Source organism: Sturnira hondurensis, unplaced genomic scaffold, assembly GCF_014824575.4.
Source record: "Sturnira hondurensis isolate 20B ecotype Veracruz unplaced genomic scaffold, ASM1482457v3 Scaffold0025400, whole genome shotgun sequence".
NCBI classification, from domain to species: domain Eukaryota; kingdom Metazoa; phylum Chordata; class Mammalia; order Chiroptera; family Phyllostomidae; genus Sturnira; species Sturnira hondurensis.
The window spans coordinates 1-21,647 of record NW_028098031.1 but is presented as its reverse complement, the minus strand read 5'-3'; the positions used below and the strand labels follow the sequence as shown (position 1 = coordinate 21,647).

General features: G+C 38.0%; 1 protein-coding gene across 1 annotated transcript in view; it reads left to right on the top strand.

The window, feature by feature from the left end:
- The window catches only part of LOC118982574 (complement receptor type 1-like), a 32,668-nt gene extending 12,457 nt beyond the window's left edge, over positions 1 to 20,211 (top strand). The window contains exons 4-9 of the mRNA XM_037039710.1: positions 9,003 to 9,088; positions 13,818 to 14,213; positions 16,128 to 16,304; positions 16,394 to 16,496; positions 17,856 to 17,941; positions 19,980 to 20,211. Of these exons, the coding sequence (XP_036895605.1) occupies positions 9,003 to 9,088; positions 13,818 to 14,213; positions 16,128 to 16,304; positions 16,394 to 16,496; positions 17,856 to 17,941; positions 19,980 to 20,203 (1,072 nt within the window). The 3' untranslated portion in view covers positions 20,204 to 20,211. The remainder of the gene's footprint in view (positions 1 to 9,002; positions 9,089 to 13,817; positions 14,214 to 16,127; positions 16,305 to 16,393; positions 16,497 to 17,855; positions 17,942 to 19,979) is intronic.
- Positions 20,212 to 21,647: the final 1,436 nt, after the last annotated feature.

Genomic DNA, 21,647 nt, shown 5'->3' with positions numbered 1-21,647 from the left:
TCCACCACCCATTTAATGATAAAAAAAACTCAGCGAAGTCAGAATAGAGAGAGCATACCTCAGCATGATAAAAGGCATATATAAAAAACCTATAGCCAATATCATATTCAATGGGCAGAAACTAAAAGTGCTTTCCTTAAGATCAGGAACTAGACAAGGGTACCTGCTTTCACCACTATTACTCAAAATAGTATTGAAAGTTCTACCCACTGTCATTAGACAAGAAAAAGAAACAAAAGGCATCCAAATTGGAAAGCAGAAAGTAAAGCTCTCATTATTTGCAGGTGACATGATAGTGTTCATAGAGAACCCTATAGTCTCCACCAAAAACTACTTGATCCAATAAGTGAATTCAGCAAAGTAACAGGATACAAAGTCAATATTCAGAAATCAAGGGCATTTTTGTACACCAACAACTAATTATCAGAAAGAAAAACTGGGGGCAGGGACAGGGATGAGAATATAAGACAGAAAACTACTTGAACAAGAATTAAATTAAAAAAAGAAAGAAAAACTAAGAAAAATCACATTTACTATAGCAACAAGTAACACAAAATACTTAGGAATAAATTTTACCAAGGATGTAAAAAAAGACCTGAACTTGGAAAATGATGGAACATGAAGAAAGGTATTGAGGAAGATACAAATAAATGGAAGTATATACCATGTTCATGGGCTGGAAAAATTAACATTATTGAAATGTTCAAACTAACAAAGCAATCTATAGATGCAGTGCAATTCTTATTAAAATACCAATAGCATATTTCACAGATCAAGAATAAGTATTAGAAAAATATACATAGAAATACACAAAAAAACTGAATAGCCTCAGCAATACAGAGAAAGAAAAACAAAGTTTCAGGGATCACAATACCTCATATTAAACTATACTAGAAGGCCACTGTAATCAAGACAGTCTGGGACTGGCATAAGAACAGGCACATAGAACAATGGAACAGAATAGAGAGCTCAGAAAGAAATCCGTGTCTCTATGGTCAGTTAATATTTGACAAAATGGGCATGAGCATAAATGGAGTAAAAACAGTCTCTTCAATAAGTTGTTTTGGGAGAACTGGGCTGGTACATGCAAAAAGATGAAACTAGACCACCAACTTCCACCATACACCAGAATAAGCTCAAAATGATTAAAAGACTTAAATATGACTCATGATATCAAAAAAGACCTAGTGGAAAACAGGCAGCAAAATTTCAGACATCCTGTGAAGGAATTATTTTTGCCAATATATCTCATAGGGCAAATGAAATAAAAAAAGTGGGACTACATCAAATTTAAATGGTTCTGCATAGCCCTGGCTGATGTGGCTCAGTGGATTGAGTGAGTGCTTGAAAACAAAAGGTAGCGAGTCTGATTCCCAGTCAGGGCTCATGCCTGGGTTGTGGGCTAGGACCCCATTAGGGGGTGCATGAGAAGCAACCACACATTGAAGTGTCTCTCCCTCTCTTTCTCCTTCCCTTCCCCTATCTCTAAAAATAAAATAAATAAAATCTTTTTTTATTTTTATATTTATTTATTTATTATTGTTCGAGTATAGTTGTCTCAATTTTCCCCCCACCATTTCCCCTGGTCCCACCCTTTATCTCACCCCACTTTGGCTGTGTCCGTGTGTCCTTTATGCATGTTCCTTGACAGTCCTTCCCCTTTATTCCTGCACTGTACCTCTCCCCCACCCCTTTGGTTACTGCCAGTTTGTACTTTATTTCAATGTCTCTGGTTGTGTTTTGCTTGCTTGTTTGTTTTGTTGATTAACTGACTTTTAAATATTGTTTTCTATGCAAAAAACCTTACTAAATTGTCTTTTGAATTGTGGTATTTTAACTATAGATTTTTTTGGATTTTCTATGGGTATAACCTTAAATTCAAATAAGAACAATTTTATTTATTTCTTTTCAGTTCTTGCTCCTTTTACTTTTTTGTCTTGCCTTCTTGTGCTGTCTTAGACCTCCACAAAGCTGATAGTGGGCAGTTTGTCTCATTCTCAATCCCTAGGAGAAATCTTTCAATGACTCAACATTAAATACAATGTTTGCTATAGAATTTTCCTATGTATCCTTTTTAAAAATTGTGGTCTTAATTTGCCAAAATTTTCATTTTGAATGCATTTTGAGTTATACGAACCATATTTTCTGTATCATTAGAGATGATATGACTTTTCTCCTTCAATCTGTTACTATGATAAATTACATTAACAGATTAAACATTATATCTGTGAGGAAACCAACTTGGTCTGAAAGTATAATAAATATTTTCTCTATATTGCTAGATTTGTTTTACAACATTTTTGTTTAAAATCTTTTTCTTTCATGCTTATGAGTGTGATAGGCCTAATAATTTTCACTTTTTATACTGTCCTTGTCTAGCTTTACATCAAATTTGTCCTTATACAATCAGCAAAGTGTGTTCTTCTTCTAAAACAGGCTTGATCTATCAAATCTCATTTAGTAATTTTTTCCCTTTTAAATATATTTTATTGATTATGCTATTACAGTTGACCCATTTGTCCCATCTTTATTCCCCTCTGCCCTACAGGCTCCCTCCCATCTTTATTCCCCCACCTTTAGTTTATGTCCATGCGTCATACATATAAGTTCTTTGGCTTCTACATTTCCTATACTACTCTTAACCTTCCCCTGTCTATTTTGTAGCTACCATTTATGCTTCTTATTAACTGTACCTTTTCTCCTGTTTTTCTCCCTCCCTCTCCCTGCTGATAACCCTCCATGTGATCTCCATTTCTGTGATTCTGTTCCTGTTCTGGTTGTTTGCTTAGTTTGTTTTTGTTTTTTTTTTAGGTTCAGTTGTTGATAGTTGTGAGTTAGTTGTCAGTTTACTGTTCATATTTTTGATCATCTTCTTTCTCTTACATAAGTCCCTTTAACATTTGATGTAATAAGGGTTTGGTGATGATGAACTCCTTTAACTTGACCTTATCTGGGAAGCACTTTATCTGCCCTTCCATTCTTAATGATAGCTTGCTGGATAGAGTAATCTTGGTTGTAGGTCTTTGGATTTCATGACTTGGAATGCTTCTTTCCAACCCTTTCTTGCTTGTAAGGTTTCTTTTGAAAAATCAGCTGATGGTCTTATGGGAACTCTTTTTAGGTAACTGTCTCCATTTCTCTTGCTACTTTTAATATTTTTCTCTTTCTCTTTAATCTTAGGTAATGTAATTATGATGTGCCTTGATGTGTTTCCTTGGGTCCAACTTCTTTGGGACTCTCTGAGCTTCCTGGACTTCCTGTAACTGTATTTCCTTTGCCAGATTGGGGAAGTTCTCCTTCATTGTATTTTCAAATTCTTGCTCTTCCTCTTCTCCTTCTGGCACCCCTATTATTTGAATGTTGGAACATTCCAAGTTGTCCCAGAGGTTCCTAAGCTTCTCCTCATATTTTTGAATTCTTGTTTTTTCATTCTGTTCCAGTTGAATGTTTATTTCTTCGTTCTGGTCTAAACCGTTGATTTTGTCCTGGTTTCCTTCCCATTATTATTAGTTCCCTGTTCATTTTTCTTTGTTTCACTTTTAGTAGCCTTCACTTTTTCCTCTATTTTGCAACTATACTCAGTCATTTCTGTGAGCATCCTGATTACCAGTGTTTTCAACTGGTAGGTTGATAGGTTTGCTATCTGTTCATTGCTTAGTTGTATTTTTTTCTGCAGCTTTTACCTGTTCTTTCATCTGAGCCATTTTTTTTGTCTTGGCATGCCTGTTACATAGTAATGGGTGGAGCCTTAGATATTGTCAGGGCAGGGTAGCCTATGTTACTGCATTGTGGCACTATATATACGGGGGGGTCCAAGAGGGAACAATGCCACTTGTTCAGCTCTGGGCCGGCTTTCAGTAATTGCTTCTGCTACCCACAAGTAAATTGGGTCATTCTGGTGCTGATTCCTGGATGGGTGGGTTTGTGTACCTTCTAGGACCTTGTGCATTTCTCGAATAAACTCACCTGTGAGGCCGGGAATTTCCCCCACAGGTTTTTTTAGTGAGAGGTTCTGAGGCTTTATGTCTCATCACTGGAACCCTGGGTTGCATGGTCTCTCTTACTCCCTAATTATTCCTCCTGGTTTATCAGCATGCAAATGTGGGACCACCCACTCCACCAGCTGCCAGCTGTCCCGGTCCTCCAGCCACCTCCTTGCCGTGAGTCCTCTTCACACCAGCTGCCCATCTCTGCCTCTCCTACCAGTCTAGATGGATGTTTCTTCTTTAACTTCTTTGTTGTCGGACTACCATACAGTTTGATTTTCTGCCAATTTTGGTTGGGTTTTTAAAAAATTTGTTGTTACCCTTCTTTTGGTTGTGTGAGGAGGTACAATGTATCTACCTATGCCCCCATCTTGGACAGAAGTCCTTATTTAATAATTTTTTCAATGTCTATCCTGCATTTCTGTCTTTTTTTGTTTATGCTGTATTCTTGAGGCTATGTAATTAGGTGCATACACATTTAACACTTGCTTTTCTTCAAAGGGTATTAAATGTTTGACATTATATAGGGTTTCTATTTCTCTCAAGCAGTGCTTTTTGCATGTATCAATTTTGTGTGTAGACTTAAAGTATTTCTACTTTTAATATAATGATAATATTTTCTTTTATTATTTTCATACTTTTTTTTAACTTTTTACCTTGCTTTATCATTGTTGCAGGTGAGTCTATAGTAAACAACTTATTTAGATTTTTTCACCCAATCTGATCATTTTTGCCTTAAAACTAAAGAACTTATTTACTTTTAATGTAATTACTAATACTTAACATTAATGCCTACCATCTTATTTTGTGTTTTATATTAGATTACTTTTGCTCAATGTTTTTCATTCTTCCTGAACATGTTTTGTACTGATTGGGTTTCATATTCTTATTCCATTATTTCCTTCACTAGTTTAGAAATTATAGCCTATGTTTATATTAATTTAAAAGTTATCCTGGAAATCTTCACTTGCATACTTTAAAATTCTATAGTTTATCACAATATACTCATGCCCCACCATCAATACATAGATTTAAGAAAACTTTAGCAACTTTGAATTTGCAAATATATTCAATAGTACATGAAACTGTACTCTATGAAACTGTATGTATTTATTTATGCATCTGGGTAATAAATATTTATTGAGTACTTAACTCTGTGCTCAGAACTGTTGTGGGGATTGGGAATATACCAGTTAACCAAAGAAAGTTCATCTTTAATGAAGCTAAATTATAGTGGGGGGAACAGACACAAAATAAATAGATAATATTATAATATGAGAGTGATAACTGCTATGAAGGAAAATATATAGGCTGAAGGAATAGAGAGCCACAGGGACATAGAGAAGTCAGAGGAAGTGACACCAAGTTAGTAAAAATTTGGAGACTTGAACAGAGTGAGAAACTGAGCTATATGGGGAAGTTGCATCCTGACAATGACAAAGCTTTGTTAGAGAAATATTATTTGAGCTGTGAAGGTTTAGTAAGGAAACCAGTATGACTATAGCAGGGTGAGTGAAAAAAAAACAGTGTTAGGAAAGTGGTCTGAAGGATAGCCAGCGCTATCTAGCTATATATATATAGCTATATATAGAATATAGCTATTCTATGTATCCTATATCTATAGGACAGTTATGCAGACCACAGCAAGGACTTTGTACTCAGTGTAAGTTTTTCAGGAAGTCATTGGAAGATTTTAACCAAAGAGCGACATGATCTGATTTGGGATTTTAAAGTCTCATTTTAGCTGTCACGTGACGGATCTCTTGTTGGAGGGCAAATGAAACAGTGAAGTCAGTTGAGGGCTATTCTTTTGTTCAGGTGAAAGATGCTCCTGGGCAGGACTGGAACAGTGGTTTTCAACTTGGCAATCTCTGCAAATGCTATTGGTGTCCCAGCTGAGAGGGTGCTACTGGCATCTAGTGGGTAGAGGTCAGGGACATGGCAAAACATGTTGCAGTGCACATGTTTTGATGTGAGGATGTTCTCCTCACATCAAAAAATTAATGGCCCAAGATATTAACAGTGTATAGGTTGGAAACGTTGAACTGCAGTTAGAGAGGTGAGAAGTGATTACAGAAGTAGAGATGACAAAACTTCTGAATGGATCAGATATTGAGTTGAAATGAAAAGAGGAAGATGAAGGACTCTAAGAATTTTTATTTGATCTGAAAGCACGAAAGGAGTAAATATCATGAATGGAATACAAGCATTTTTTTCCTAACACACACATTTATAATGTATGTATTTTAATGGATGTAACCTCAGTGTGATAAAAATTTTCAAACAAATTTCCAACTGAAATCATTATTAGTCATATATATATAATTAAGATGCATACATACATACATAAGAAGATAGAAAAAAGTTAGAGACCAGAATTCCTCTTAGGATAGACATTGTATCTTATAAAGTTGAATCTCCAAAGGGGCTGTTCTGTGCAAGGCAAGGAGAAGTTGCTTGTTACAGCAGAGCAGTAGGAATAGAAAGACAAGTAAAAGAGAGAGAATAAAATGCCCAATGGTAACCACTCCCCAGTGTAACACCTCCCTAAAACTGCCTCCAAATTACACACACACACAATGCTCTGAGCAAGTGCATTTAGAGGAGACTCATGTAGGAAGACAGGGCTTTGCTGCTGGGTGAACTGGAGTACACAACCCTAAGACAACAGGGACAGATTCCAGAGGTGGAAGCAGAGAGAAGTGTGGGGAAGGAAGCCTGGGATGTATGGGAATCATGAAGGTAGAGGAGGACTCACATAGCTGTGAATAATAGGACCCAATCATTTTAGTCAAACATGTGTGACAGTTGATATCCATGTTTTGTGTATATCTCTTTGTAGAAAAGACTGAAAAAATTACTCTAAGTCCTTGCCACCCAAAATGGTTCACAGACCAGCAAGGTTAGCATATTCTGGGAGCTTGTTAGAAATGCAGAATCTTCATATCCACTGAATCAGAACCAATTTTCTTCACATTATCCCCAGGTGATTTCCATACAACTAAAACTTTTACATAGCACCGCTCTAAACCATTAACTATGCTAATTTCTACAATATGGCTTTAGCAAAATTTTTTCCCATTAGTGGAATTTTCTGTGCCTTTCTCATTTTTTTCACAATCAATATGTATTAACTTTTTGAATCAGCTTTTAAAGAGTTAATACTAAAACTTCCAGTTTCAGGAAAAGATGAGAAGATTCACTTTTCTCTGCTTCTCTCTGTACACATAACTAAATACCCTAGAAATAGTTCAAATACAACTATTAAAAGGACCACAAAATTTGGAAAGAGGTAAATTCCTGGGGTCCACAGAACTTAAAAACTGACACCATTGTGAGTTCCCTGGGTCTGCTTTTATCTCCAATACTGGGTGCTGTTCTGGGGAGGACTGGAAGCTGGAAGCTGCAACAGGCAGAGAAAGAAGGGAAGAGCAGGAAGGAAGGGAAGGGGCTGGAAGGGGAGGTGAGTGGGGAGACGACCTGCTCTCTGGTCATTGGACTAGGAAAGAAGTCAAGCAGAGACATAGTGGTGATACCCATTCTTAGTGGCAATGGTACTCCACTGTGCACACATTAGAAACATAAGCAGAAATCAAGAATGAAGGAAGGCTATCCCTTCCATGTCCCAAACCCATGAGAAGCAGCAGGCTCCACTCCACCCGTACTCCACCAACACCTCTCTCAATAGTAGATTCTTGGTGGGCTGGTACATCTCATACCCCACACCAGTCAGCAGCAGTGGGCCCTATTCCGCTGACAGCAGCAGTGTTAGCAGAGCCCAGATAACAAGACCCAAACTTCAAGACAGCAACAAGATGGTCTCCTCTCTTATGGCAAGAATGCCACAAGGCCTAGTGTCCTCCTCACAGAAGCAGAGAACATCCCAGGGCCAGTGTATCTTGGCCCTACACCCATGGCAGTGAGCTACCAATTTAGGATCAGAAGGTGAACCAAGCTTGAATTCTCTTGATCTTGCAACCAGTGGGGAAAAACTCCCAGACCCATGTCTCCGGGTCCTCCACCCAGCCGCTAAAGACAGCCTGGATAGATGCTTCCTTCCCCTGTTGGCACCAACACAGGTGAAGTGGGAAGCTCACCATCACCAGGAAGCCAGAGGACAGACCAGAGAGTTTATTCTCCATCCCAACCATTCTTCATCCCCCCATTCTTCATCTAGTGACACCAGGCAGCCCAGCAAAGCACCTTCACTCTCACAGGTAGCTTCAGCAGGGGTCCACTGAGGATTTACATGGAGCCAGAAGAACAGAGCAGACCAGAATGGCATTGCAAGGCTCAGAAGACTAAGTTGTCATTGGAACTAAATCCCACAAAGGAGGCCAGAATCTACCCACTACCTAAATGACATCCACTGCTTTCCGCATTTCCCAATTGAGCTCCAGTTGGCTTGCTTTGCTGTTTGAATAAAGTTTGTGCTGCCATTGTTTTTATATATATTTATAAGACAATGTTCTAGCTATACCAAATAACACTTGACTGTTATTTGGCATTATTTGTCTCAATTTGTAGTAGTATCAAGTTTAGCCCTACTCTATACCAATTATCATGAAATTGTTCAGCCCAATGTTCCATCAGTATACAGAGTCTCTGTTGAAGCAAATAGAAGCGTCATTTTTTTCAAGTTGTCTGGCACACTTTGGGGCATACCAATAGACAATCTCTGTTTTTAATATTTAAAATATAAAGTTAGTGTTCAACTGTTTCTATTCTGCTTGGATTTCTTTTGGTTCTATCTTGATGAATCTTATTGACCTTAGATTTATATAAAAATGTGTCTCAAGGTAATAAAGAAGTGAGATCCCATCTAGTTTACAGGGTCTAAAAAAGAAAATTTTAAAGTCCAAATACACACATAAAATTAAGAAACTGATAGCTCTTAGATGAATGGAACTTGTTTTTCTGAATTCTTCAAGATTGTGATGTTTTTGTAAGTAGCAATCTAAGCAGGGGCATTACTTGTGAACTTAGAATGTAACATTCACTATTCTTTGCCTCTAGATACCGACTCATTGGTGAATCCTCTACTGCATGCATCATTGTAGGCAATATTGTCGCCTGGGATAACAAAGCACCTGTTTGTGAGAGTAAGTTGTAATATTTGTTGCTATTATCTTTACCAATATATTCTAAGTGTTCATCTGGGTTTCTAAAAATCTGAATTGAATTCCTTTTGTTCATTCTGTTCTTCAGATAGTGGAAGATGGCTCTAGTATCTTCAAAGTACTTGTGGGTTTTCTGGAAACTGTCTCACTGAGTTCTCCCTTATCTTGGGATGTGCCTTTTCCGAATCTGGGACTTAAATGTATAAAAGCCTCTAAAATTTATTTTTACTTCAATAATTTGGAATTCCATTGGTTCTGCCATCCCCAATGTAATAATAATTCTGCTTAGCAAAGAAAGATTTATAAAGTGATGCTCTCCAAGGTTAGTGAAGCTGTGGAGGAACTAACACTCTCAGGTCCTGAGGGTTCCACAAACCCTTTTGAAAGGCACTGTGTACTATAAACCTCAAAAGTGGGCATGTATGTGAATCTTAGCCCAATTCTTAGAATTTATACTTAGGAAATAAATGGATTTTTGTAAGGTGTTCACTGTAAACTTTTCATTGCTGCTTTCTTTATAAAAGCAAAATTATTACAGTAACCTAAATGCACTATGTATTTCAAAATATACTTTAGAAATAAATACTGGAAGGAAAGAAACATGGTAAAAAGGACTTTATAGGATATCCTAGGAAACATGAATACCACACATGATTAGAAGAAAGACATTTATACACCGGGATTTTATTGAGTCATAGAAGAAAATTATGGAGAAGCACTTAATGACATATAAAGATGTTTATTACATATTACATATATTACATCATATTACATATGTTTTTATGTGGAAAAAACAAAAGACAAAACACTTTTATGGCAAGATCTCATTTTATTAAAAACAATACATCTATATATATTTCTCTATTTTCATCTTTATCTCTAATTTTGCAAGTCTTTTTTGTATCCAAATTCCAGTAAATGGTTTTAAGCCTCCTTGGTGAAGGGTCGGGGGGAAAGGTACATACACCTTTTGGATGTGTAGTTGGGTGCTTCCTCAAGAAGGTCCAATCTCCCCTTTCTTCAGACACCTCTGTGCCTGTAAATGGGTTTCAAGTCTGTGAACCGGCTGATGAATAACCACACTCTCTTTTTCAGTGTTTCAAGTCAGTCTTCATGTTACCAGCCCTAGACTTTTTCTGGTTGTACAAACCAACACTAATGCTTTAGTCCACTATTCATCTACTCAATTTTTGAGACTCCAGGATCAATTAAGTGACCACAAAGATCTCTGCAGATAAACCATTATGATTCCTGTTTCAATTTTCTCTGGGAATTAAGTGCTGCCACTTGGCCTCTGCCACACTGAGGTGTTTTCATCCCCCTTGAATTCAAGGAAACTGGTTCAATAGCTACAGTTCCCACAGTCATGCTGGCCTACATAGAACAGCCATTTCAGAGTTCTTCAAAGATGCTGGAGCTCCTACGTGAATGTATTTCTCAAAGTCTTGGGAGAAAAGTCTCTCTTTCAACTCATTTCTCCACCCACTCCCCACCCAACCCTGTATAGACTTGGTTAAGGAGTGAGTGATCAGGTCTTATAAAATTAACCCACTCTTGCATTCTCAGTTCCCTATTCCCCCTGGGGACTTGTGCCCAGAGCCACAGGAAGTAATTCAGGACCCAAGTTAGATAAAAGGTGAAAGTGGAAAAGAAGGTTTTATTGAGTAGAGAGGACAAACAAGAAAAGCCACTCCATAGGCAGAGTAGGATAAAAGAAGGAAGAGGAAGACCCCAACCATCTCTAACGGTTGAGCTTATATCTGTTCATACTTTCTATGGAAAATTGGGGGTATGTGAAAATAGACAGTGGGAAAAGTTGGGATTAACTTTAACCTCTGCAAGATATATTTTGTGGCCTGGTGTTCTCCCTTTATGGCACAGGTAACAAACACAAATCCTGTGGTCTGAATCCGGCCCAGCTCCTTGTTTCTTCCAGGTAACAATACTGAGCTCCTTCCTCCAAGTTAAGGAGTAGTTATATATATATATATATATAGTCCTAAAATTATATTCAGCCCTTTGAAGGCAACCATGAGGCTGACATGGCCCCCAGTGAAAATGAGTTTCACACCCCTGCTTTATGGTATGGGTAAATAATAAGGTACTAATCAACCTTTGCAAGAATTTTCTTTGTCCAGAGGTTCCTTGTGGTCTGCTTGCATCTCCGACCAGCTGAGTGCCACGTTAGGCAGCACGCGGCAGGCCCCTGACCTATCTTTGTCTTCCTTTGGTTAATTTGTTTAGTTCTCATGCCCCTCTCCATATTAATAGGATTTCTTCCTCTGAGGTATGTTAGTAGAATTCTGGCCTTTCAACTTTATTCGGTATAATCCACACTCAAACTAACACATTGAAATCAGAATCTCATTTCTTTTGGTACGTTTGCACTTCTTATGAGTCATAATTTTTATTCCCTCTCCATCCAACTCCACCTCCAGTCCTGCCAGGACTTGATTCTGGTCAAAGGATGTGAGGTGGTAGGTGTAGCTCCTGAGGCAGAGCATGAGTTGTTACCATTTGAGTTGCCATTATTAGTAAGTAAAAACATACTATACCCAGTTACATTTGAATTTCAGATAAACAAATATCTTTACAGTATAGATATATGCCATGCAATTCCGGGATATACTTACACTTAGAAATTTGTTATTAATTTTCTGAACTTCAAATCTAACTAGACCACCTATATTTCCTCTGGCAACTGTATCAAGGGCTGCTACCTACAGGGGGACTACTAGAGTTTCAGGAAAGTGGAGGCTTACCTTCTCAGACAGGGGAGGAAGGGCTGCTTCTGCTAGTAAAGGACAACTCAGCAGCATTTCCAGGTTCAAGGTATTGAAGTTATTCCAAGCTTCATTGGAATCTGTCCACATATCTCCAGCTCACTTTTCAGAATCCTTTCCAAGCATTGCTCCACCTCTAGCATAGAGACCCTGTGAAGCTGTGAATTCAATTTGCATTAGAATTCAGCCACAGGCTTAGATGTTGGATTTGTTTTTCCGAAATCTTAGCCCTGTGGCTATGGGATACAATTGTATTTCAGCGCAAATATATAGACTTTCAGATCCAGGCACTGACCAAGTATTTAAAGCTTTGACCTCACCATTTTCATTCTCTCAAATTCTCTAGTGTACTTCAAGGCAAGCAACCAACCCTATGATGTGCCTTCCTAAAATATTCTTGGACAGCAACCACTTTGTCTCTCATAGTTTTGCTTCCATGCTTATAGATGGCTACATGTGATAACTAGGTGATCATTTGTCCCTGCATGCCATCAACTATTTGCTTGCCCTTTTCCATAGTAGAATTAACATTAATTTCTTAAATATAATAATAATAATCATATTAAAGAACCAATCCTAGTTTCCTCTGTTACCCTGGGATAAATATTTGTCCAAATACAGAAGCAAAACTATCAGAATTATGAAATAAGGGATTTATTATGGAATTAGGACTTATTGTGTGAGCACCTAGTCTAAAAACATGAGAAGCATCATTAACCAGGTGCCTCAGAGCTGGAGCTTCCAGGAGGAGAAGGATACCTGGCTGCTGGGGTAGAGCTGTGAGGAGCTGGTGTAGAAAATTGTAAGGATGGCTGGCTTTTCACGACTGCTGCTGCTCCTGCTCTAAGTTCATAGTGACACGTCTGACAATGGGTAGGATTCAGAGCAGGTCCAGCATTTGGCGAGAGCTATATGCAAAAAAAAAGGGGAAGCAACAACAAACCAAAATCCCCAGCTCCTCTGCATCTGTCCCCTAGTCACCTCCAGCCTAGGATGACCTTCAGAGGAGACTGGCTGTTTCTTCACTTCTATGCTCAAATTTCAGGCCAGTTTCTCAAGCTTCAACTCTAACCTAGAGCCATATAGGCAGAGTAAGTCCAGGTGACCTAGTTCCATTTAGCTTGGATAACACTGTGTAAAACCACTAGACAAGTAGAATATAACTTATTTTCCTTTTTCTCCACTCTTCCCCACCCTCCCCCTTTGTAACTATTTTTATCTTTGTAAATGAGTATTAGTAATTTATGTTTGCATTTATATCATTTAGATTTTTTAAATGTTTAAAATACAGTAGTCTACAGTTTCATAAATGTTTTCATGTATATGCAAATATATTCAAATTTTATTTCCTACTGCTACATGTCTGTGTTGCTTCTCTTTCCCTATATATTTTATTTAACGCAAAGATTTTTTTATTTTATTTCTTTAAAAAGCTATGCTGATTTCATTTGTAACAAAAATGAGAGGAAAACAATTGGAAAAGAGTATGGGGAAAGAGCTGGGGAAAACTGTGTAAACTGTGTCATCATATAAACAAGTGCTATTTGCAATGAAAAGAATGTGAATTGTATTAATAAATGGACATGTTTACATGGAAGGGGAGAGCAAGGGGGGAATTGGGACATCGTTTTATAATAAAACAATAAAAAGTGGGGAAACAAGTAAATAAAATAAAATATCCAATATTAAAATGTGAATTGAGTTAATAAATGGATATGTTTATAGCAAATAGTATAAGTAGGAAATGCAGAATTATGCTTTTGTTTTGCATAACAATTACAGCTTTGTAAAATCTAATAATATACATGTTAGCAAAGCTTAAAAGCAAATAATGAATGTTACAATGACAATAGTTTAGTTAGTAATTCATTGGAATGTTCTAACTAGTTATTTCCATTCACTATTATTTAAATTGTTTCCTTTTTTAGTTATTAAATGTGAGCCACCCCCAGCCATCAAGGACGGAGATTTCCTTAGCACCAACAGAGAGTATTTTCCTTACGGAACCGTGGTGACCTATCACTGCGATCCTCCAAAGACAAGGGAAAAGTTTGTCCTCGTGGGTGAGAAGTCAATATATTGCACCAGCAAAGACAATCGTTTTGGCACCTGGAGCGGCCCTCCACCTCAGTGCCTCATGCCTAACAAATGCACCCCTCCGGACATTGAAAATGGAATAAGGGTGTCTGAGAACAGAAGCTTCTTCTCCTTAAATGAAATCGTGAGGTTTAGGTGTGAGCCTGGCTTTGTCATGAAAGGACCCTCCAGTGTGCGATGCCAGGCCCAAAACAGATGGGAGCCGGAGTTGCCCAGCTGCTTCCGGGGTGAGTCTGACTGAGGCTTTGAAGGAGCCTGCAGAGGACCTGAGCTGTAGGAGGACCAGGGTATTGGTGTATGTTCTGGGGGGGTGGGGAAGATGGGTGGTGAGTGGTGTGAGTAAAGTTTCCCGGGATGAAGCATGAAATTAAGTCCATGTGTGTGTTTTTGTGCATGTGTGTGTGTGTGTGTGTGTTCAAGTTGAAAAACAGCTGAATATGGGCACAGAATGTGAGGTTTCCTTAGGATTCTAATAAACAGAAGTACTCTGAACTTGTCACTATCTCCATTCTTCATCATTTACAAGTAGTGATTTCTCTGTTTGGGCATGATAATATAAGCTGAAAACAATGGCATGTCCTAGTTACCATTCTTTCATGATTTACAGATAAAATTGTGTCTTAGAGAGGTTAGAAAACTTTCCAGGATTAAACAGATACTAAGTCATAGACTAAAGGCAGAAATGCAAGTTTGCCTGACTCGAGAACCATGGAAATCAAAAGGCAATCTAGATAATTCAAGGATTGGGGAATTTAGTACAGATAACAGGATACAAGGCTGCTGGAAGGGCAGGAGAGCAAATGGAGGAAGGCTGTTTGCACAGTGCAGGAAGCTGCCTTTACTCCTGGGCTAGCCCACACACAGCTGCACTCACTGCTGAAACTGTCACTGAGAAGCTCCTCCTCCAAAGCTGTTGTGGCTTCCAGGATGCAGCTGAGGTCCCTGGAGCCAAAGCCATGGCATTGCTAGAAGAAATGTTGCCATTGCCCAGCAAGGACCACCAATACTGCTACTTCCCAAGCCTCCTCTAGAAGAAGAATGGCCTATCATCTTTCTGCCTTTTAATTTGCTGTATATTCCACCAATTGACAAAGTCTAACCACAACCCAGCTGGCAAGGAAGATAAGCAATTGTAGTTTGCAGGCTTCCAGTCTACTCAAAGCAGAATGCAGAGATATGGAGCAGGAAGTTCATAAAAATGTAATCAACACAGCATTTAAGTATCACATCACTGCTTTTGTTAATCAAGAGAGGCAGGGGGTTAATGAGCCCTGAATATGGGTTTTAGAGCCTCAGAATATTTTCAAAGTCATTTATCTAGCCTAATCTTCTATTTTATATTTGAGAAAGCTGAAGTCCAGAGAGGGGAACTGACTTTCTCTAAGCCAAAATGAAATGATTTTTTTCATTTCACTACAGTTTCATATATTTTATTTGAGACTCAAGTACATTCAGACTAAGTTAAAATAACTCCTTAAAGAGACAGTCAGAGACTCAGTTACAATGTGCTGTATCCAATATGCACTCTCACTAGGAGAGCTATACTTTTTCTAGAAGATTTTGTTCACTGGTTGCCCATCTTTCATTGGCATGAAATGAATGGTTAAGTGAGACCTGGCTGTATGGACTGTAGAGAAGAGTCTCAGAGTTCTCCAAGCCATGTCAGGGGAACATCAAGTTGCAAGAGGATGAGAAAAGATGTGAGTCTTACTTTGTTGTACCAGATGTGGTCAGTGATTAGCAAATCTATTAGATAAGACCTGGACACAAGCACTCTGTATTGCCAAAAAGTAAAAATTGGTGATACTTTTCTAGAAAGTAGTGTGAAGATTCAAAAAGATCCTTCAAGCCCTGGTGAAGTAGCTCTGTTCAGTATATCCCCATACATTAGGGTTACAGGTTCAATTCTCCATCAGGGCACACATGAGAAGTGACCAATGAGTTTATCAATGGGTGGAATAACAAATTGATCTCTCTCTCTCTCTCTCTCTCTCTCTCATTGCCATTAATAAGATAAGGGTATTAGTCAGCCAAATTTAAAATATATATATATGGACTTAGATTATAATCCTGTTGTTCAGATTACCACTGAGAAAATGGGATTTTCATACAATTAACAGCACTTGGGTCTCTTTCCCCAGTATGTGAGCCACCTCCAGAAATCGTGCATGGCAAGCGCACCCAAAGTGACAAGGGCAACTTCTCACCTGGGCAGGAAGTGTTCTACAGCTGCGAGCCTGGCTATGAACTCAGAGGGACTGCCTCTCTCCGCTGTACACCCCAGGGGGACTGGAGCCCCTCAGCACCCAGATGCGCAGGTACGTACACTCCTGTCTCCTTTGAAATTTTTAGCTTAGGGCTTTACTCTCCACCTGCCTGGGTTATCTCTGTTTTCCTTTTTCTCCAGTGAAATCGTGTGCTAACTTCCTGGACCAACTTCCTAATGGCCGTGTGCTCTTTCCACTTAATCTCGAGCTTGGAGCAAAAGTGTCCTTCGTTTGTGATGAGGGGTGAGTGTGAGCTTGCCAGGCCTTCTGGAGATTGAAATTGAACTTAAAAGTTAACACAAAAGGTGAAGCTCTGGTGTAGTTAAAAAAGAAAAACCTCAGGAACATTAAATTTTGAAAGTGTGTAAGAAAACTAAGGGTAAGAAACACATGGAATTAATAATATGAGATATGAAGGAAAACTTGGGACATATATTAAATGGCATATATAAAGACAATACAATGAATGGTTATGAATACATATATCATACATTGTTTGAAAAAAAATTTTTCCAAGAATAAGAGTTTTGGAGAGTCCCAAGAAAAGTTTGATATGTAACAAAAAGCTTATTAAAATATTAAGATTATTTTTAAAATATCAGTCATTTCTTTAACCATCAAAAGTAGAATTTGTAATAGGAGCAAAAGTAAAATAATAAGTATTTTAATCTAATTATATATCTACTGTTTGGTAATGGGTTAAGTGTTCTGAATTGCGATTATGGTGGCTGATGTGATGTTTTAGGTAAGGTCATTGACTTGTTTGTGTGAATCTGGTGCTCTTCAGTGTGTGAACATCTGGGCATGGGAAGGATCAAGCATGAGCAATGAAGGACCTGTCTCAGACTGTTCCAAAGAAGCCTGGCAGGCACCCAATGCCAGTACCTGATAAGATTTAAAAGACACCAGGGTCCCACGTAACATTGAGAATTCTGGATGCTTTCACACAGAGTAATTTCTGATCTCCTTTCCTTTTCCCCTAGAGTATTCAGACCTACTCTCCAGTGGCCCAGTGTGCTGTTGTGAGCCTCCCTCACAGCTATCACAGATGTAGAGACCAAAGAACAGCCTTTGTTCTTTTCCCAGTTATTCTCTGTTTGTTTGTTTTTGTTTTGTATTTTTTTTTTTCAGTTCAAACTGGGAGCTGTTTTAGTTGCTCTCTCATTATTAGAATTAGGTGGCCATTGCATTAGAAAATGGGGCAGGGCTGGGACTATAGGACAAAAAAAAACTGTACTTGAACAAGCATTAAATAAATAAATAAATAAATAAAAGAAAAGTGTTTCCCATCAGGGCAATGAGTACAGATTTATCAGGTTGGTGTTGGAACAGTCAGCTAGAGATTCACTTCTTAGAATCTGAGTCCAGGATCAAGGAGATGGCTACTCTGCTATGACTGCCTTCTTCAAGGCTCAGACTGCATGTGATGTGACCAGCTAACAGTGCTTTACTGTTCTCCCCTGCTGGAGGCTGTGATCTGTCCAGATTGGAGTGACCTCCAAACCTCTGCCACTTGCTGGTTTCAGATGCTAAGAGTTTTGGCAAACTGAATGGCATTTTGGCTAAACCAGCTCACCTATTCATTACCTTCCTCTTCTTTAGATTCCGTCTAAAAGGCAGTTCTGCTAGTCATTGTGTCTTGGCTGGAATGGAAAGCCTTTGGAATAGCAGTGTCCCTGTGTGTGAACGTGAGTAGAAGGAAAAGTACTTTAGGACAATTTCTCCCTTTAACCTGGTTAGTATTTTGACCTACAGCCACCCCTGCATGGTCTTCTGTTTTTCATCTGAATTATTGTGAACTAGTTGCTGACTTTACTAGTATTTATCTGTGATCAATTTGTTGTGATGTACTTGGCTGGGCACCATGAGTTTGGGGAAGCATTTTCTCTCTCTTTGTCATTTTGAATTCTGTGTTCCATGTGATATATCCTAGTTTCCTTTCAGGTCAAGAGAGATTAAATAATGTGAGTTTTTGACAATTTCTTCCTTCCTTCCTTTTTTTCTTCCTTTCCTAATTCTTTCTTTTTTTACCCACCAGATTGCAATTGTTCTACAATTTTACTATTTATTTTCTAGTATATAAACATAAACATTCTTTTTTTTACATTTGATGCATATCACAAATTTTGTTTTACATCTTTTAATAGTTCACTTTCTATTATATTTTTGTATTACCACTTACCCCAATATGCTTTTCTACCACCATCTACATGCCTCTCCCTCCCCATCACTACACTCTTGTCCTTTTCCATAGTTCTTTCTTTCCATCTCAATCTTCCACCTCCCAAACCCTATCCCTAAATCTCCCAATGCACTCTCTATATCTGTCTCTATTTCAAAACATTCATTCATTGAAACAACTATTTCCTGAACACATACTATGTGTTTGAATTTCTCCTAAACACTGATCTGATACCAGTGAACAAGATAAGTTAATTCACTGTCCCCTTATTACTTATACCAAGGTGGACGATAGTCAGGAAAATGAGCAAGCAAATAAATGTTATGGAAGCAATAAATAAGAGCAATTGCAAGAATGAGAGCAAAGTGAAGAGCAACATTACATGAGATAAGTAGTTTATGATTCCTTAAATTATAAAAATGTAGTTAAATAAACTATGTTCATAAGTAATAAGCTGATGAAAAAATGAGTCTTTGATGTGTAGCATCAATGCCATGTTCTCCTATTCTTCTCAATTATATTTTGCCCAATATAAGACAAGAACTTGCTTCATCTCTTGATCACAAAGATTGGAATATATATGTCAATCAAATTTTATTATAATGTTTTTGTTGCTAGATATATACTCAGACATGAAAATGTACTTTTTTATAGTAAAACTTATAAGAACATGACTTATATGTACATGTCTGCTATCCATGAAGACCAATATTTCTTGATGAGACATAATAAGTGGCTGGCTAAGAGACATGCATTAAAGTTCAGTTACTGATTGAACTATCTTTCTTACTTCCATGACTCTTCCTAATTGCAGTACCTTCTTCCAAACCCTAAGCCTAGTTAGAAACAACAATAAAAAATGAGAATGTGACTGTTTTAAACAGAAAAATGGCAACAAGAAATAAGTAATGATTTGAAACCTTGTCAAAAGTAAAGAAGAAAATTAAATCACAAGCAGATCCATATATTTTAAAAAAGAAAACAATTGAATTGCTGAGAATTACTACAATGACCAAATATGCTCTAATTCATTGTGTCAGCACACTGTCATAGTCATAATCAAGATTGATGGCTGGTATAAACAAATTATCAAGGAAGAGTTTCATATCTTTAATCTGATTAGTACACATGGATACATTCTAGAAATTTTTATCAAGTATGTAAGCTCCTTGGAAGACAATGACTTTATTGTGCTGTGTCCCAGGGCTCTGATGACTGGCTGGCACAGAATAAGTGCTGAAGTAAAATTTATTAAGTATTTGAATGACTTACCTTCCTAAGGGATAAAACAGTGTAAAGTTTTACTATCCAGAAGACTTAACTGTCAGGAAGATTCAAGATAAGCCCATTTGTTTTGCACTTTTTCAATAAAAAATGACATTGAGGTATTATTTCATTTGTCTCATCTCATCAAACGCCTACACCAAAGACATACTGTCATAAATGTTTTTTAGATAGCACTCTAAACTCTAACACCCTATGACTGTGGAATACCTCTGGAGAAAACTCCTCAATGAAGCTTACAGCCTTTGCCTTCTTTCCAGAGATCTTATGTCCAAATCCACCAGATATCCATAATGGGAGACACACAGGAAAACCTCTGGAAGTCTTTCCTTATGGAAAAGAAGTAACTTACACATGTGACCCCCACACAGACAGAGGGACGACCTTCATCCTCAGTGGGGAGAGTACCATCCACTGCACAAGTGACAGTCAAGGGAATGGGATTTGGAGCAGCCCTGCCCCTCGCTGTGGACATCCAGGTTAGAGCACACTACCCCACATCCTAAATGGTTCCAGAATACCTAAAACAGAACTTCCAATATTTTGGGAGTGGGCAACGCTTTCAATTGCTTTGTAGACAAACAACATACATTCTTTCAGACATATTGGCCTAGCTTGTAAACTAAAATAATGCTTATTTGGTTCTCTGCTTCCAGTAATTTTAGTCATTTAATTCTTCTCACTTTAGTGAAAGAGAAGTGAACAGGAATATCAACCTAAAGGAAAATACAAAACAAAGACAATGTGTATTTTTAAGGTCTGGAGAATGTTTCCTAAGACACCCAACCACTCTAAGACATCCATCTTCAGGACATAAAGATAGAAAGGAGAAAGTGAATTGTAGAAGGGACCCTAGGCTTGACATTACTTACTGGCAACTGAGAAACTGTGAGACAAAAGAAAAATCCTGAAGGGAAAAGGACCAAGGGAAAGTTTCTCAGAAGTCATTTTTGTCCTCACTGTCCTCCTCTATCACAATGGCTTCAACGTCAGGTGCACTTATGAGCCTGTTTACCAATGTAGACACCTAGTCCATTCTTACTGAATCTGTAGTCAGAGACAATCTTCCCTTAAGTTCCATGATTTTCTTTTCACCAAAACCCTTTCAGAAATGACAACCCTTGTTTTATTAGCTAGATTAGACTGGAGACATCTTCATGTGTGATTTGTCCTTAGAAGTAAATTTCAATTATAATAGGGACTCCTTGAACTGGAAGATAGTAGAACTAATATTTCAGCTGCAAGATACAAATAAAGAGGTGATATAAATAAAGGAATATCCTGTGGAAAATCTTAAAAATAAGCCAATATTTATATAGAGAGAAATTACTGAATAATCTCAAGAGGTGAGAAATTGCTTTACAATATCTTCCACCCAAAAAAAATGCTGGGCGCAGAATTGGTTGTGGTATAACCATTTCTGTTTGAATAAGCGATTGGAAGGGAGGTGGAGGACAGCTGAAAGAGAAACTAAAAGAGAAGATATTGTCAACCCAAGTGGAAATGACTTCTATTTTCCTAAGCATATGTACTTTATTGGATTCACACATTTTGAATCCAAAGTGAGCCTGGAGCTAATAGGCCAGAGGGGCATGGAGCTTAAGCTAGAATTTAATTCAATATACACTTCCAACAATGTTTACTCATAATGGTAATGAAGTATGTTAGTTTGTTGATTTTAAGGGGATGCTAGCACTTCCCCCTTGTGTCAAAGCGGCTTGCTTAGGAATCAGACCTACAACTGGTAGCTGCTTCCTAGAGTCGAGAAATACCTTGAGTTCTCTGATCATGCTTGTGAGCCCTCCATGGGGGTTTCGATGCACTAAAGGACAAGGAAACCAGACCGGAATGGTGGAATCTGGGTAGGAGAGTTCTTTCCCAGAAAAAAAAAATGTGGGAAATTGAATTGAAGCTGTCTTTTACAGTAA